This window comes from Chenopodium quinoa, unplaced genomic scaffold, assembly GCF_001683475.1.
Source record: "Chenopodium quinoa cultivar QQ74 unplaced genomic scaffold, ASM168347v1, whole genome shotgun sequence".
NCBI lineage: Eukaryota > Viridiplantae > Streptophyta > Magnoliopsida > Caryophyllales > Amaranthaceae > Chenopodium > Chenopodium quinoa.
The window spans coordinates 1041183-1056057 of NW_018744970.1; the positions used below are offsets into that span (position 1 = coordinate 1041183).

General features: G+C 38.5%; 1 protein-coding gene across 1 annotated transcript; it reads left to right on the top strand.

Moving 5' to 3' along the window:
• Positions 1-3354: 3354 nt before the first annotated feature.
• On the top strand, positions 3355-4320 carry LOC110706458. The gene has a single exon (XM_021884380.1). It carries the CDS (start codon positions 3355-3357, stop codon positions 4318-4320), a length of 966 nt encoding a protein of 321 aa, XP_021740072.1.
• Positions 4321-14875: the final 10555 nt, after the last annotated feature.

Below are 14875 nucleotides of genomic sequence, written 5' to 3' on the forward strand. Positions count from 1 at the left end.
TCAAGGTACGTTAGGTGGCTAGATACCTTGAAAGTGATCGATTTGAATAACATGTTTGAATGATTTATGTTGCTTGAATTAAATTGAATTGAATTATGGTTTATGAATTAAAAGTATGTTTAAAGGATTGGTTTTAATAATTAAATTGGAGTATTTATTTTTAAAACATGTTTTGATTAATTAATTTATTATTCATGTGTAAAAGGGATTGATTTTGAAAGCAAGTTGGATTTATTGAAAAGGAGTTTGGATTGTTTTCATTAAAGGTTGAATTATTGGATTTAAAAGAGGATTTATTGTATCATTGATTTATTATTATTAATTCTTTATAAGCATGTTAGTAATCCTACTATGCGGATTTGGTTTATTGATAAGGCCTTGGACTTTGTATGACCGGGTCTTTCCTCAAGAATAGCCTTGTAACATAAGGAGACTAGCTTGGGGGGTGTGTACACTGGGGAGAGGAATTGGTTTTAATATGAGGAATTGGTTTTAATATGAGGAATTGGTTTTTAAATAATTGGAATTGGTTTTATTGATTATTGATATTGGAATTATTGAGAATTGGTTTTACACCATGAGTTTGGTATTAATGGATTATTTATTGGAAACTGGTTTTAAAGCATGTTTGCGAATAAATTGAGTTTAATTATCTTGCACTTATCGTACTTAGCATATTTTGCTAACTCGTACTTCTTATTTGCTTTGGTTCGCCCTGTTTACCGTAATGGTAAGCAGTGTTGCTTATTTTCAGGTTGGAGTCAATAAATGATACATTGGAGTCTCGGGATTGGTTTTCACTAAATTTGGAATTTGGTATTGTATCTATTTTGAGTACTCATAACATTGGTTACTATTATGGTTATTATTAATAAAGAAGAGTATTTGAGTTTCCGCTGCAAAGTATTGTTATTTTTAGTAAGTTGAGTAGCCTTGCGTAATCACGCGGCGGTTATACGCCTAAGTCTATCTCTACGGTATAATTATACGGATAATACTAGTATTTCCGTAGAGGGAGATTTGGGGGTGTTACAAAGTGGTATCAGATTTTCACAAAGTGGTATTAGATTTTCACAAAGTGGTATCAGTTTTCAAGGTCCTAAAAAGATTAAAATTGGAATAGCAATTAAAAAAAATGTGAGTAGACTTAAGAGGGCATATAGGATAGATAGAGTTTCACATTTGTGTGTGAGTCAAAAGCCTTATTTTTACTTAAAAAACTATGGAAAGATGAAGCAGAAAAGGATTCTTGAGTTCTCTACGGAGGCCTATAATGGGTACGACTCTCTGTCTAGGAAAGGCTCGCCTCAATGTCGTAGGTAACTTTCCTGGGAGGTGCAGGCTCAACCGTCCTTTAATCTTGATTCAAGTACATATTTATTATTTTCGAAAATAAAAAGAATTGAAATTGTTTGAAACTTGAGTATGCGATTATGTGTGCATTAAAGTTGGTGTTAAAACACCTTAGAGTGTGATCTAGAGGTCCGAATTTTTGAGTTATAACCCATGATTGGGTAATCTTGAGTTATGTTTGGTTGAGTTATGAATTGCTTATTACAAATGGATTTTGAATTGGATTGTTTGTGTGATTTGACACTTAATTAATTGTTTTGCATATATGTGTGAATCAGATGAAAATGATTGATGCAATGAGACACCAATATTTTGACATTCATTACTTGAAAGATAGTGGAGTCACAGTTAGTGATTTCATAACTGGAATTTGTACTTTGGCCTTGACCCTTTATGAGAAGAATGGTAAGGAAGCCTTGACCCAACAACCTTGGATGGTTCTTCTAGCCTTGGCCCATTTGCCTAGAATTGAGAAATACCAACCTCTTTTTGACAAATATGGGGATGTGATCAAGGAAGATGGAACAATGTGGAATGAAAAGCACCATCATGAAGGGAAGTGGTTAGCAATCATGTCTAGATTTAAGAGGGACTTGCACTATGTGGAGCGCAAGTATGAACCTAAGAGGAAAGTTGTGAAAATTCCCACGATCCCAAAAGACCTCACCTTTGGACCTAATGACCAAATGTACTTCTTAAATGCTCAAGTACCTTTTTCATACCCAAATAAGCGACATGAGTATGTGGAATCTAGTGATGAGTCCGTACCACCTCTTGGTAGGAGCAAGCATTACCGTTCTCTTAGCCAATATTTGAGCTCTGAATCTTAAAAAAATTCTAGCCCAAAAGCCCAATTCCACATTGCTAAAAGGCCCAAAACCCGTTCCCAAGTTTCCAAGGAGAAAGCCTCATGCTCAAAAGCCCAAAAACATATTGCTTCTTCAAGCCAACTTCATGTGAGCCCAATAAAAAGTCCAAGCTATAACCCTGGCCCGGACAACAACCAAAGTGAATCTGGGTCAAATTCGTCAGGTCGTACCCCAAGTTACAGTGGTTACAACCCTACCTTTATGACTAAACCAAGTGATAGGCGAGAGGATCCTGATTATGATCCAGTTGAAGATGGTTATGTTGAGAGTGTTGTTTGAATGATTTAATTATGACTATGTTATTGCTTTGAATAATTGTCTAGATGGCAAAAGTTGTACTCTTTATTAATTATTAATAATATGAAAGTTATTCTTATTTGAATTTTCTCTATGTTATTAAGTGAATTAAATGCTTGTATGAGTAGAACTTGTTATGATTTCCAAGTGTAATAATCATACCCAGGAATTATGTCTCCAAGAATGAGGGAACATTTAAGGAGTAAACGCACTGGTTCCAAAGTTGGAAAGGTCCTTAAGTAGTTGACCCAAATTATTGAGAACATCACGAAGGTGGTGAACAGGGAACACCAAAATGCTGAGCTTGATGCCTATAGTGAAGTCTTTAAGAGGGTAGCTGCAGCTAAACCACCTTTTACTTGGGAAAAGAGGACCCAGCCAGCCTTGAAAACTGGATTAGGGAGTTTGACAAGCTGTTTGATGCTATCAATTACCCAAGTGAGCTAAGGGTGAACAATGGGGTTTACTACTTAAGGGAGGAAGCTGACTTATGGTGGACCCAAAGAAAGGATGAGTTGCTGAAAAGACCAAACTTTGGGTGGGATGAGTTTAAGGAAGCCTTGAGAGAGAAGTTTTACCCTTCCTACCTTAGAAAGCAGAAGTGTATAGAGTTTACCAACCTAAGAATGGGAAACATGTCAATTAGTGAATACTACAACAAGTTCATTGAGTTGATGATGTTTGCCCCGGAAGTAGTCCCTACTGAAACCATTAAGGCTCAAAGATTTAAGCAAGGCCTAACCTTTCTCCAAGGGAATCTAGGGGGGTAACTTTTGAGACCCTAGATGAAGTATATGGTCGTGCATCCCATCTGTACGGAATTAAGGGGAGGGAGATGGAGCATGTGGGAGAGCCAAGGAAGAACCCAGACTCTTTTCACGGGGGTGAAAAGAGGCACAAGCCTAATGGAAATTACCAAGGGAATTTTGGAGATAGGAGGGACAACAAGGGGAACTTTGGGAAGGGGAATGGGGTACAGTCGTCCAACCATAAAGGGAATGGGAACCAAAGGGGTGAGAAACCCAAGAGGAAGTATTTCTTCAAGAGGTGTGAGAAAGACCACCCAGGGAAGGACTGTGAGGGAAACCCGGTAACTTGTCGTTACTGTCAGAAGTTGGGACACCGTGAGTATGAGTGTTTCAAGAAGGAAGCTGATGTTAAGTCTGGGAAGGTGAAAGAGTCTAGTGCACCTAGTAAACCACCTCAGTCTAGTGGACCAACAACCAAGGCTGGAACCAGTAGCGGTGCGGGAGGTGCCCCAAAGGGTTGTGTGTTCGTGACGAATAGTCGGCAGGCTGAGTCTGCTAATGATGTGGTAATTGGTGTTTTCTTTATAAGTTCTTCTCCTGTGAAAGTCTTGTTTGATTCAGGGGCGTCGCATTCTTTTATTTCTAAGGAAGTAGTTGGGAGTCTCAGGTTAGAGAGTCCTGAGTCAGTTTCTCTAGATGTGTCTATTCCGTCTGGGGAAGTGAGGAGTTGTTTGAGATTGTTTTTTAGTGTGCCTATTTCCATCTCTGGGGTTGAGTTTCTGGCTTATTTGATCGAGTTTGACTTGAATGACTTTGATGTGATTCTGGGTATGGATTGGTTGGGAAAGTATGAAGCAAAAATTGATTGTGCGGCTGAAAAGGTCACCTTGACTAGCCCAAGTAAGACCAAAGTGGTGTATAAAAAGGAAGGTAAAAGCTCGGGGTTGAGAATTATGTCTGCAATGCAACTACAGAAGCTGGTTAAGAAGGGTTGTCCTTTGTTTTTGTGTAGTGTTCAAGAGGTTGAAAGTGAGGAAAAGAAAGGTGAATAGGGTATTCCTATTGTAGAAGAGTTTCCAAATGTGTTTCCGGATGAGATTCCTAGTATGCCACCAGTGAGGGATGTTGAGTTCACTATCGATCTAGTGCCTGGATCTGGACCTATTTCTAAGGCTCCATATAGGATGGCTCTAGCTGAGTTGAGGGAGTTGAAGACCCAGTTGGATGATTTGTTGGAGAAAGGTTATATTAGGCCTAGTTCATCACCCTGGGGAGCTCCAGTATTGTTTGTGAAGAAGAAAGATGGAAGTATGAGGTTGTGTATAGATTATCGAGAGTTGAACAAGATGACAGTGAAGAATAAGTATCCATTACCAAGGATCGATGATTTGTTTGACCAGTTGAAAGGAGCAGGGGTATTCTCAAAGATAGATTTGAGATCGGGTTATCACCAGTTGATAATTGCGGAGCAAGATATTGCAAAGAGTGCTTTTAGGACCCGCTATGGTAATTATGAGTTCATAGTTATGCCATTTGGTTTGACCAATGCACCTGCAATGTTCATGGACTTGATGCATAGGATTTTCAGGCCTACTTGGACAAGTTTGTAGTGGTGTTTATTGATGATATTTTGATATATTCAAAGGATGAAGAAGAGCATAAGGAGCATTTGAGACAAGTGTTGTCATGTTTAAGAGAGCATCAGTTGTATGCCAAGTTGTCTAAGTGTGAGTTTTGGTTGGAGAAAGTAGCATTTTTGGGCCATGTGATTTCCAAGGACGGAGTTTTAGTGGACCCAAGAAAGATTCAAGCTGTGAGTGATTGGCCAGCCTCAAAGAATGTGTCAGATGTAAGGAGTTTCTTGGGTTTAGCAGGCTATTACAAAAGGTTTGTGAAGGATTTTTCAACGATCGCGAAGCCCATGACAAGTTTAATGAAGAAGGAGCATAAGTTCTCATGGACCCAAGAGTGTGAGGAGGCATTTAAGATCTTGAAAGAAATTTTGACCACAGCACCTGTGCTGGCTTTGCCGGATGGGAGTGATCTATATGACGTGTATAGTGATGCATCGAGGTTGGGATTGGGATGTGTGTTGATGAAAAATTGAAGGGTGATTGCGTATGCCTCGAGGCAGTTGAAGGTTCACGAAGGGAATTACCCAACGCATGATTTGGAGTTAGCTGCAATAGTGTTTGCCTTGAAGATTTGGAGACATTACTTGTATGGGGTGACATGTAGGATTTTCACGGATCATAAGAGTTTGAAGTACATTTTCACCCAGACGCACTTGAATGGGTGTAGACACCCATTTGTGTCTCCCCAAAACCAAACCCAGTGATGAGTACCTTTCACGTCGAATCATAATCGAATGAAACGAAAGTGTGGAAAGGTCTAGTGTTGCGGAAAGTTTCTTTTCTTTTCTTTTCTCTTTGTTTTTGAAAACTTTATTTTAAGAAAACAGCCAATCCAGTTTGGTTAGTCCACCATATGGGTCCAATAGTGGTGTAGTTGGATGGGGCTTGCAAAGACCTTTCCAACGACATATTATTAGCCCAATTCCGATGAATATTGAGGAATTTATGGCCAATTTACTAAACTGGACCCGGTTTGAGTTTTAAGTACGGCCCAATGATCTAGGGGAGGGCCTAGTATGATTTATCTTTCCTAATGTAATTAGGAATGGTTTTAGTCTTCTAGAACATTCTAGAAGGTTCTTATCATTTTTAATTCAATTAGGATTCTTTAGAGTTTTAATTAGATCAAATAGCATTTTCGACTGAATTTATATTATTTTATCATCCAGTACGGTAAAATTATCAGAATTTCGAAAACGCGTTAAAATCCGGTTTGGCGTCCAATCCCAGGCCTTGGCGCCAGACGCCAGCCATTGGCGCCAATGAGCCAGGGCTGGCGCCAAGTTGGTTTTTCGATCCCCAGACTCTGTTTTGATAAATTATCTTTTTTGGATGTTTTTCTCTATAAATATCGTATTAAAAACTCCATTTTGAAGAACGGATTATCAATATTTATTCATCATCTACATCTATCATTCACCAATTCTTTTTAATAAACTCCGTTTTCATTCATCATTCACAATCGTCAATCGTCAACAATTGCTTTATGAATCATTAATCTTTCATTCATTCTTTCTAAACTTTACTCTTTAACACAAAATTCCGCATTCACAAGATCTTGATACACCTAGCCATATTCGAAGTTGCCTTCGCCCTAGTTGTGAAAGGTTTTAATTTCTGAGGGTTTGGTCCCAAATCTCTCTTTGAATTATTTAATTTAATTGCTTTGATTATTATTTTCCTTGAAGTTACTAACGTGTGTATTTTGTTATTAGAAAGAGGTACGAGGCTTCCAAGTAAGTACTTTATTGATTTATTGATTTTATGATGTAGAAATCATGCTTAGATTGTTATTTTGATGATTCCTAGTATCATGTCTAGGGTATCTTTAATATCAAGTATGATTAAAAGTATGATGCTTCCTATATTCTCCCTAATATTTATGATTGTTATTATTAATTATCATGATTATTTATTATGTTGCTTGACACATATTATTTTATATTGTTATTGCTTGATCACCTTTTATGTATGTTTAAAGGGAATTGGTATTTGCAATCACGCTTAATAAGATAATTAATAATCTTGTTAGGTTAATTGTGATTATAATTCAAGTGATCACCAATAATAGTTTATATGTACATTAATATTCAAGCAACATAGATTAAACAGGTTTAGGGTTAATCCTATTGATTGTATGTTAGTCAGAAAGCGCACATGAATACGATCAGAATAAAGTAGAGGCCTATTATTAGGGCGGGTTCAATCTCTTTTAGGTTGGATTTGTACCTTCATCCCCGGACCCTTATTTGGTTCATGACCTTATGGATTTGGCGATCTCTTGGATCGTTAAGGGGTGTAACCTTCACCTCGTGAACGGTTTACAAGTTCCTTAAAAACTTGTTGGCGACTCTTTTGCTCTATCTTCTTCCCTTTTGGACGCCACCGTACTTTAGTGTATGATCACAGTGGGGTTCGAGCTAGTGGGATTTTTAAGGCTTGAAACTATTCCTTACAGTTTTTGGCGACTCCACTGGGGAGGATTTCTATTTTAATTCCTGAATTTGTTTCGGCAATGATTTAGAATGAGTGGATGAGACTCGAAAAGTTCTAAGTATTTCATGTGCGTAATTTTGATTAACATTATTGTCATATGCATAAAAAGGTTCTCATTGGAAAGACCATCCGTAATGAGTCAAAAACATAGGATTTTACACGTAGGAAATTTGAGAAATGTCTTTCACAACTAGGACTGAAATAACACCGCGCGAAACTGGATGATTTTATCGAGCACAGAAAGCTGCTGAGGCATGTGGGAAGTAGCGTCAGGGGCAAGAGCTTGGCGCCAAATTTTTAGCCGTAGCGCTAGACGCCAGTATTGGCGCCAGGTGCTACAGTTAAAAGTTGGCGCCAGTCTCTGTTTGCTGGCGCCAATTTCCCCCAATACCGAGCCAGAAATATGCGTTCTAATTTCGACCGGTTTTTCGTATTGTTTGCTCGATCCTACTTCCTGATTGAATTTTTCTCATTTTTCTGAAACCCATATGTGTTCTACATATGGACATAACCCTCTGGGAATTCATTCTCTATCTACCCGATTGAACGCTCCTGGCAACAAAGGGTACATCTGAGATGTTGAATTCACCAAACCATGGAAGTGAGTTTTTTCCTAAAAGACTCGCGGTGTTCTATCCACACGCGTTAACCCTTCACGGTTAGGCTTCTACGTGGTGCATCTGAACAATTAACCATGGACCCTATTTGACTAAACCATATCCCGAACTTTAGAGAACTAGCGCCATGGTTAGGTTGCGAACTCATTGCATCATATTGTGCCTACTTGACTAATTGTGCATTATTTGTTACGCATATATATTCTATGCTCCTCCTAACCATTTGTTGATTTGTGTTGAGATTATAATTAATGACTTAAAGAACTTTGCCTAATTAATTAATTAATTAATTCGAGTCAATAAAGTTTTTCTTCTTTTAATCGGAATTGACCTAGTACGACTTTAGGCATACCCCAGTTGACTAATAATACCGAAAACAGTCCCAGACCAAAGCTCCAATGTTAGTGCCAAAGTCTGAGCTGTAGCGCCACTATATGGTGTGTAGCGCCAGACATTTACTAAAAAGTCTGGCGCCATCCACTATATTGTGACGCCAGTCCTGTCTCTTGGCCGACAGTTCGGATTATTTGTCGAGTCATCACCTAATGTAAAATTATTCAGTTTCCTGTTTAATTCGGTTAATTTTCGCTGTCAATAACACCTTGTCAAGTCATTAATCGAGTCTTGGTCACATAATCTAGCCACATGGTCATGACACGAGTCTTAACATGTCACCTACACTCACTAGTCTTAGCACACACTTTGAGTACACATCACCATGGCCATGTCTTAGGTTCATGCATAAGTCGGTCTTTTCCGTCATTTGAGTTGGGGTACATTCTATTCCTAATTCTTCATATCCCTCCATCTAAATCTTTCTTCACATTCTTCCATCTTTCTTCACCTCCTCCATCCATTGCATGTTGAATAAAGTTTGAGTCAAACAATTAAGAATAAGTATCCCCAAATTCCTTTTCACAGTACTTGGTCGAGGAGAGAAGGGCCATTAATCAAGGACAACTTCTTTATTCAAGTCTCGCTTTTTGATAAACCGATTCGTCAAAAGAGGAAGGCTAAGAAGGTAATGGAAACTCAAGAAGAAGTCAATGAGCTTAGGAACCAATTGGTTACCATGACTGAAACACTGAAGCTCCTCACACTTAAGGTCGATGATCCCGTGAAGCAACAACGGATGGATCTCATGAAAGAGAGTCTAAGAAAGCTATCTAGTGACTATAAATTTCAGGGCATGAGTTCGCAAGGGGTCTCGTTGGACAAGGAACTTCTTCCGCATAAGTTCAACGCCACTGACATCCCTAAATTCAAGGCAACAGATAACCCTTACTTCCATCTAAGAGCTTTTGAAACAATAATGAACATTAAGGGTATCAATAAGAAGGTTTTTTCCTCTTTGTTCCCACTATCTCTTGAAACCGTTTGCCAACAATGGTTTTTCTCCCTTGACAAGGAAAAAACCTCTACCTGGGAATCAATAGTGAATGCTTTCGTTGATAGGTACAAGTGCAATATCCAAGTTAAAACCGACCATAGACAACTTGAGATGCTAAGACAAAAAGAAAATGAAGGCTTTACTTCTTTCTTTAATAAGTGGAGGGAAACTTCCGCTAAGATGATTGAAGTCCCCACCGAAAAGGAATCTGTGAGGATGTTTATCAAGAATCTCTAAGAAAAGTATTCGAAGCACCTAAAATATCAACACGATTTGAATACTTTCAAGGCCGTCTATGACGTAGGTATCGAGATCGAAGATGACCTTGCAAAGAAAAAAGCTACTAACAATAGTAACCACGGTGGCTGGAAAGAAAAGAAGAATGACAATCCTTCTTCTTCCGAAAACGCCCACTCTAGTAACAATGTTAGTACCTTTAATCCCAGTGAAGTTTTAGCCATAGATAACCAAGGATCTAAGAAGCAACTAAGGAAAGACTTCACCCCCATTGGGATGAGCTACGATACTGCCTTCGATCGACTCTATGCCAAAGGACTCATTACTCCCATTGGACCTATTCAAGATCCCGCACCTGAAAAGAGATTGCCTAGTCGGAATCTAGACAAACACTTCAAGTACCATCAAGGTAGGGGTCATACTACTGAGAGCTGTTGGAAACTAAAGGAGGGTATCCAACATTTGATTGATAATAACAAGCTTCCCATGCCTCCAGTTAACAAGAAGACTGGGTGATGATGAAGCAAATTACACAAGACAAGAGGCGAGCTGCAACGACAAGATTTCGTGACCTCTTTTTCTATTTCTTCTTCTTTTTTTTTTCCTTTCCCCAATAAGTCTAGCATAGGCACCTTTTCTTTTCTTTTAGATTAATTTTATAGGATTTTTTTCCTTTTTCCCTTTTTAATAAAATGAACATTTATTTCCTTGAATATGATCATTTCATTTCATTGCATTTAAAAAAAAATCCATGTCGAGCTAAGCACAAAGTATACCAATGATTTGAGGCACCCCTTGTAGCCACATCATATCTCCTTTCGCCTTTCAATTTACACATCCTTTCTTCATAAACCACTTTGAGCCTCGTCTAACGATAGACCCTTCTTTTTTCAACCTACATCTACCTAACCTTGGGATGGGATGGCGTACAACTTATGAAATTCTGATGAAAGCTTGAGCAAATTCAAAAGAAAGCAATAGCAAAAAATAAGCAATAATAAAAAAAAACCAAAACAAGTGTACAAAAGGGTAAGTGTTCCAATGTCTTTGATATGAAAATATCTTCGATAAGAACACGTCTCAAATTGCGTCTCTTATCGAGTGCTCGGTACAATGCCTGAGAAACATGAATGCCAAGTGAGTGATAGACCGCATGATCGGGATTGCCCACACTTATTAAAATAAAATAAATGCTAAAGCGAAAAGAGCTAAAAAAGAATAGAAATTCAAGCATGAAAATACAAAGATTCAAAAGCAAGTTTGCACACCTTGGGGGCTTATCTAGGGTCTTGAGCCTTTATCCCCTTCTTCTTCAATCCTTTAGCCTAACCACGTTACAACCCTTAAAAAGACCTTTTTGAGGTATACACACTTGTGCGAGGTTTGGCTAGAGCTACGTTTGGCCTGATTCCTAACGGATACGTAGGCAACCTCACATCGAGGTGCGGCCGTAATAAACATGCATTCATATTCACATTCACACACTTGCACCATGATCATATCAAGGAATTCCCTATGCTCATCCCTATTCGTTTAGAGCTAGACTTGGGGGCTTGATCCCTATATTATTAGCTTACCTAGCCTAAGAGTCACCACCATTTGACTCTTTTCGATAATATATTTTTCCACACATTTAGCTCTTGCGGCCTAGCTTTAGTGTCACTATCACACACATCACGCATACATGACCAAATATATTTCCCTTAGGAACCCTTTGTCATGAAATCTTAACGCTGAAGCATGCTTCGTCAAAATCAATCATAATTGTCATTACATAGAAGTATGAAGTGCTTAGCCTCCGTGCCTAAGTTACCCAAATGCTTTCATCATGGAGTCAACAGTTGAGATAGCCTAGGATGGATTAATCCTTGCACCTTGAGAGATAGTATCAAAAAACATTTGACTAAGCTCATTCAACATGCATCTTCAAACTTTTGATTTTCTTTTTCACGTCTTTCTTTTTCGGGAGAAAGTCGGTACCCTCCACAATTGACGGAAAATTTTTGCTTTTCTGCATTTTCGAGTCGCACGATCACATTACAATGCACACACGAGTCATGTACACATTGAGTCATGTCGTGTCATATCATTTTGATTTGAGTCTAACACATGTGTCATTACACTTTGAGTCGAGTCAATCTCGAGTCAGTCAAACATATCGAGTCAAGTTTATGCCTTGAGTCGTGTCAAGTCAATGAGTTGAGTCAAACAACGTTAAACCTTAGGTCAACCCTAAGATGATTAAAGAGATTGGCAAAGTTCTATAGTCAAAATAAATACAGGTGTAGCATGAATAGGGAAGACCCTATCGCAGCGTTCGCGAAGAACAGAGCAAGAAATAAAACGGAAAATTGAATTTAATGAAGAATTTGTGCTGGCGCCAGTCCCTAGGCATTGGCGTCACTTTCTGTGCTTGGCGCCATACGCCAATTTCAGCGTATGGCGCTAATGCCATAAGTCTGGCGCTGATCGATTTTCAGCGACGCCAAAGCAGCCAGCCACCTGTTGGGGTTGTGCTAGCCTTCTGCAATATATTTCGGGTTCCTTGGTACGCCAGTTAGCCCCTATAAGCAAATTTGACATGATTAAGTAATCGGCTTGATTACATAAAGTGATCGACCTGATGAAAAGATCGTCTCACTTAGCTTAAAGCGCCTAAGCATTGGCTCATTAGCAAAAAGGCACCGACATATAGGTTCAAGATCATAGGGCACCGACATACAGGTTCAAGAGCAAAGAGCGCCGATGTACAGGCATATCACAAGCAAAGTTCAGGCGAACTTTTAAGGATCGACAGGCATGGATCTTCGGTATTTTCCTTTGGGAAATTATCGCATCAAATGAGGATGACTTCAAGTAAAGTTATTTTTTACGGCGTTCGCTAAGATTGTGGAAGTTGTCACCCAAGATTTGAGAAGATAGCACGAGATGGGCGGTCTTCGACAACGTTCGCTAAGATTGTGGAAGTTGTCACCCAAGATTTGAGAAGATAGCACGAGATGGGCGGTCTTCGACGGCATTCGCTAAGATTGTGGAGGTTGTCACCCAAGATTTGAGAAGATAGCACGAGATGGGTGGTCTTGACGGCATTCGCTAAGATTGTGGACGTTGTCACCAAGATTTGAGAGGATAGCACGAGATGGGCAGTCTTCGATGACTTTTGCTATGATTGGAAAGGTTGTCACTATGATTCAAGAAAAGGCTCAAGATGTAGCAACATTGATCGACAGCGTTCCCTAGATTGCGGAAGATCGTCAAAACAAACAGCAAGACGGCGTTCCCTAGATTGTGGAAGATCGTCAAAACAAATAGCAAGACGGCGTTCCCTAGATTATGGAGAGTTGTCACAAACAATTGAGGATTGTTTCAAGGGAAGCAATTTTCAATAGTATTCCCTTGGACGTGGAATATTGTCAATGCAGAGGAGGATAGTTTCAGGCGAAGCAATATTCTAATTGGAAGCAGTTACGGGCGTAGCGGTTTTCAAGCGGGATAGCATTCTCTAGCTCGCGGAAGGTCGTCAAAACAGATCGGTTAATTTCAGAGACGTGTGCTCGACGGTGCAAGATAAGCGTTTCTTAATTCTTTTATCTGTTTAACTAATGCTAGTTTTGCAGGTATCGGCGTTACAAGATTGATTTAGGATCGCAGAACGTTCTGAATCATTCTCCGTCCCTATCGTTACTTTGACTTTCGTTTTTCGAAACTTGCGTTTCTCCAAACTCGGTCAAAGTGGGGGCTTTTGTAGACACCCATTTGTGTCTTCCCAAAACCAAACCCAGTGATGAGTACCTTTCACGTCGAATCATAATCGAATGAAACGAAAGTGTGGAAAGGTCTAGTGTTGCGGAAAGTTTCTTTTCTTTTCTTTTCTCTTTGTTTTTGAAAACTTTATTTTAAGAAAACAGCCAATCCAGTTTGGTTAGTCCACCATATGGGTCCAATAGTGGTGTAGTTGGATGGGGCTTGCAAAGACCTTTCCAACGACATATTATTAGCCCAATTCCGATGAATATTGAGGAATTTATGACCAATTTACTAAACTGGACCCGGTTTGAGTTTTAAGTACGACCCAATGATCTAGGGGAGGGCCTAATATGATTTATCTTTCCTAATGTAATTAGGAATGGTTTTAGTCTTCTAGAACATTCTAGAAGGTTCTTATCATTTTTAATTCAATTAGGATTCTTTAGAGTTTTAATTAGATCAAATAGCATTTTCGACTGAATTTATATTATTTTATCTTCCAGTACGGTAAAATTATCAGAATTTCGAAAACGCGTTAAAATCCGGTTTGGCGTCCAATCCCAGGCCTTGGCGCCTGGAACCAGGATTGGCGCCAGACGCCAGCCATTGGCTCCTGGTGCCAATGAGCCAGGCTGGCGCCAAGTTGGTTTTTCGATCCTCAGACTCTGTTTTGATAAATTATCTTTTTTGGATGTTTTTCTCAATAAATATCGTATTAAAAACTCCATTTTGAAGAACGGATTATCAATATTTATTCATCATCTACATCTATCATTTACCAATTCTTTTTAATAAACTCCGTTTTCATTCATCATTCACAATCGTCAATCGTCAACAATTGCTTTATGAATCATTAATCTTTCATTCATTCTTTCTAAACTTTACTCTTTAACACAAAATTCCGCATTCACAAGATCTTGATACACCTAGCCATATTCGAAGTTGCCTTCGCCCTAGTTGTGAAAGGTTTTAATTTCTGAGGGTTTGGTCCCAAATCTCTCTTTCAATTATTTAATTTAATTGCTTTGATTATTATTTTCCTTGAAGTTACTAACGTGTGTATTTTGTTATTAGAAAGAGGTACGAGGCATCCAAGTAAGTACTTTATTGATTTATTGATTTTATGATGTAGAAATCATGCTTAGATTGTTATTTTGATGATTCCTAGTATCATGTCTAGGGTATCTTTAATATCAAGTATGATTAAAAGTATGATGCTTCCTATATTCTCCCAAATATTTATGATTATTATTATTAATTATCATGATTATTTATTATGTTGCTTGACACATATTATTTTATATTGTTATTGCTTGATCACCTTTTATGTATGTTTAAAGGGAATTGGTATTTGCAATCACGCTTAATAAGATAATTAATAATCTTGTTAGGTTAATTGTGATTATAATTCAAGTGATCACCAATAATAGTTTATATGTGCATTAATATTCAACCAACATAGATTAAACAGGTTTAGGGTTAATCC

Bases quoted from the DNA above. Each gene is read 5' to 3' on its own strand.
- LOC110706458 (XM_021884380.1), top strand. From the start codon at position 3,355: ATGGAGCATGTGGGAGAGCCAAGGAAGAACCCAGACTCTTTTCACGGG.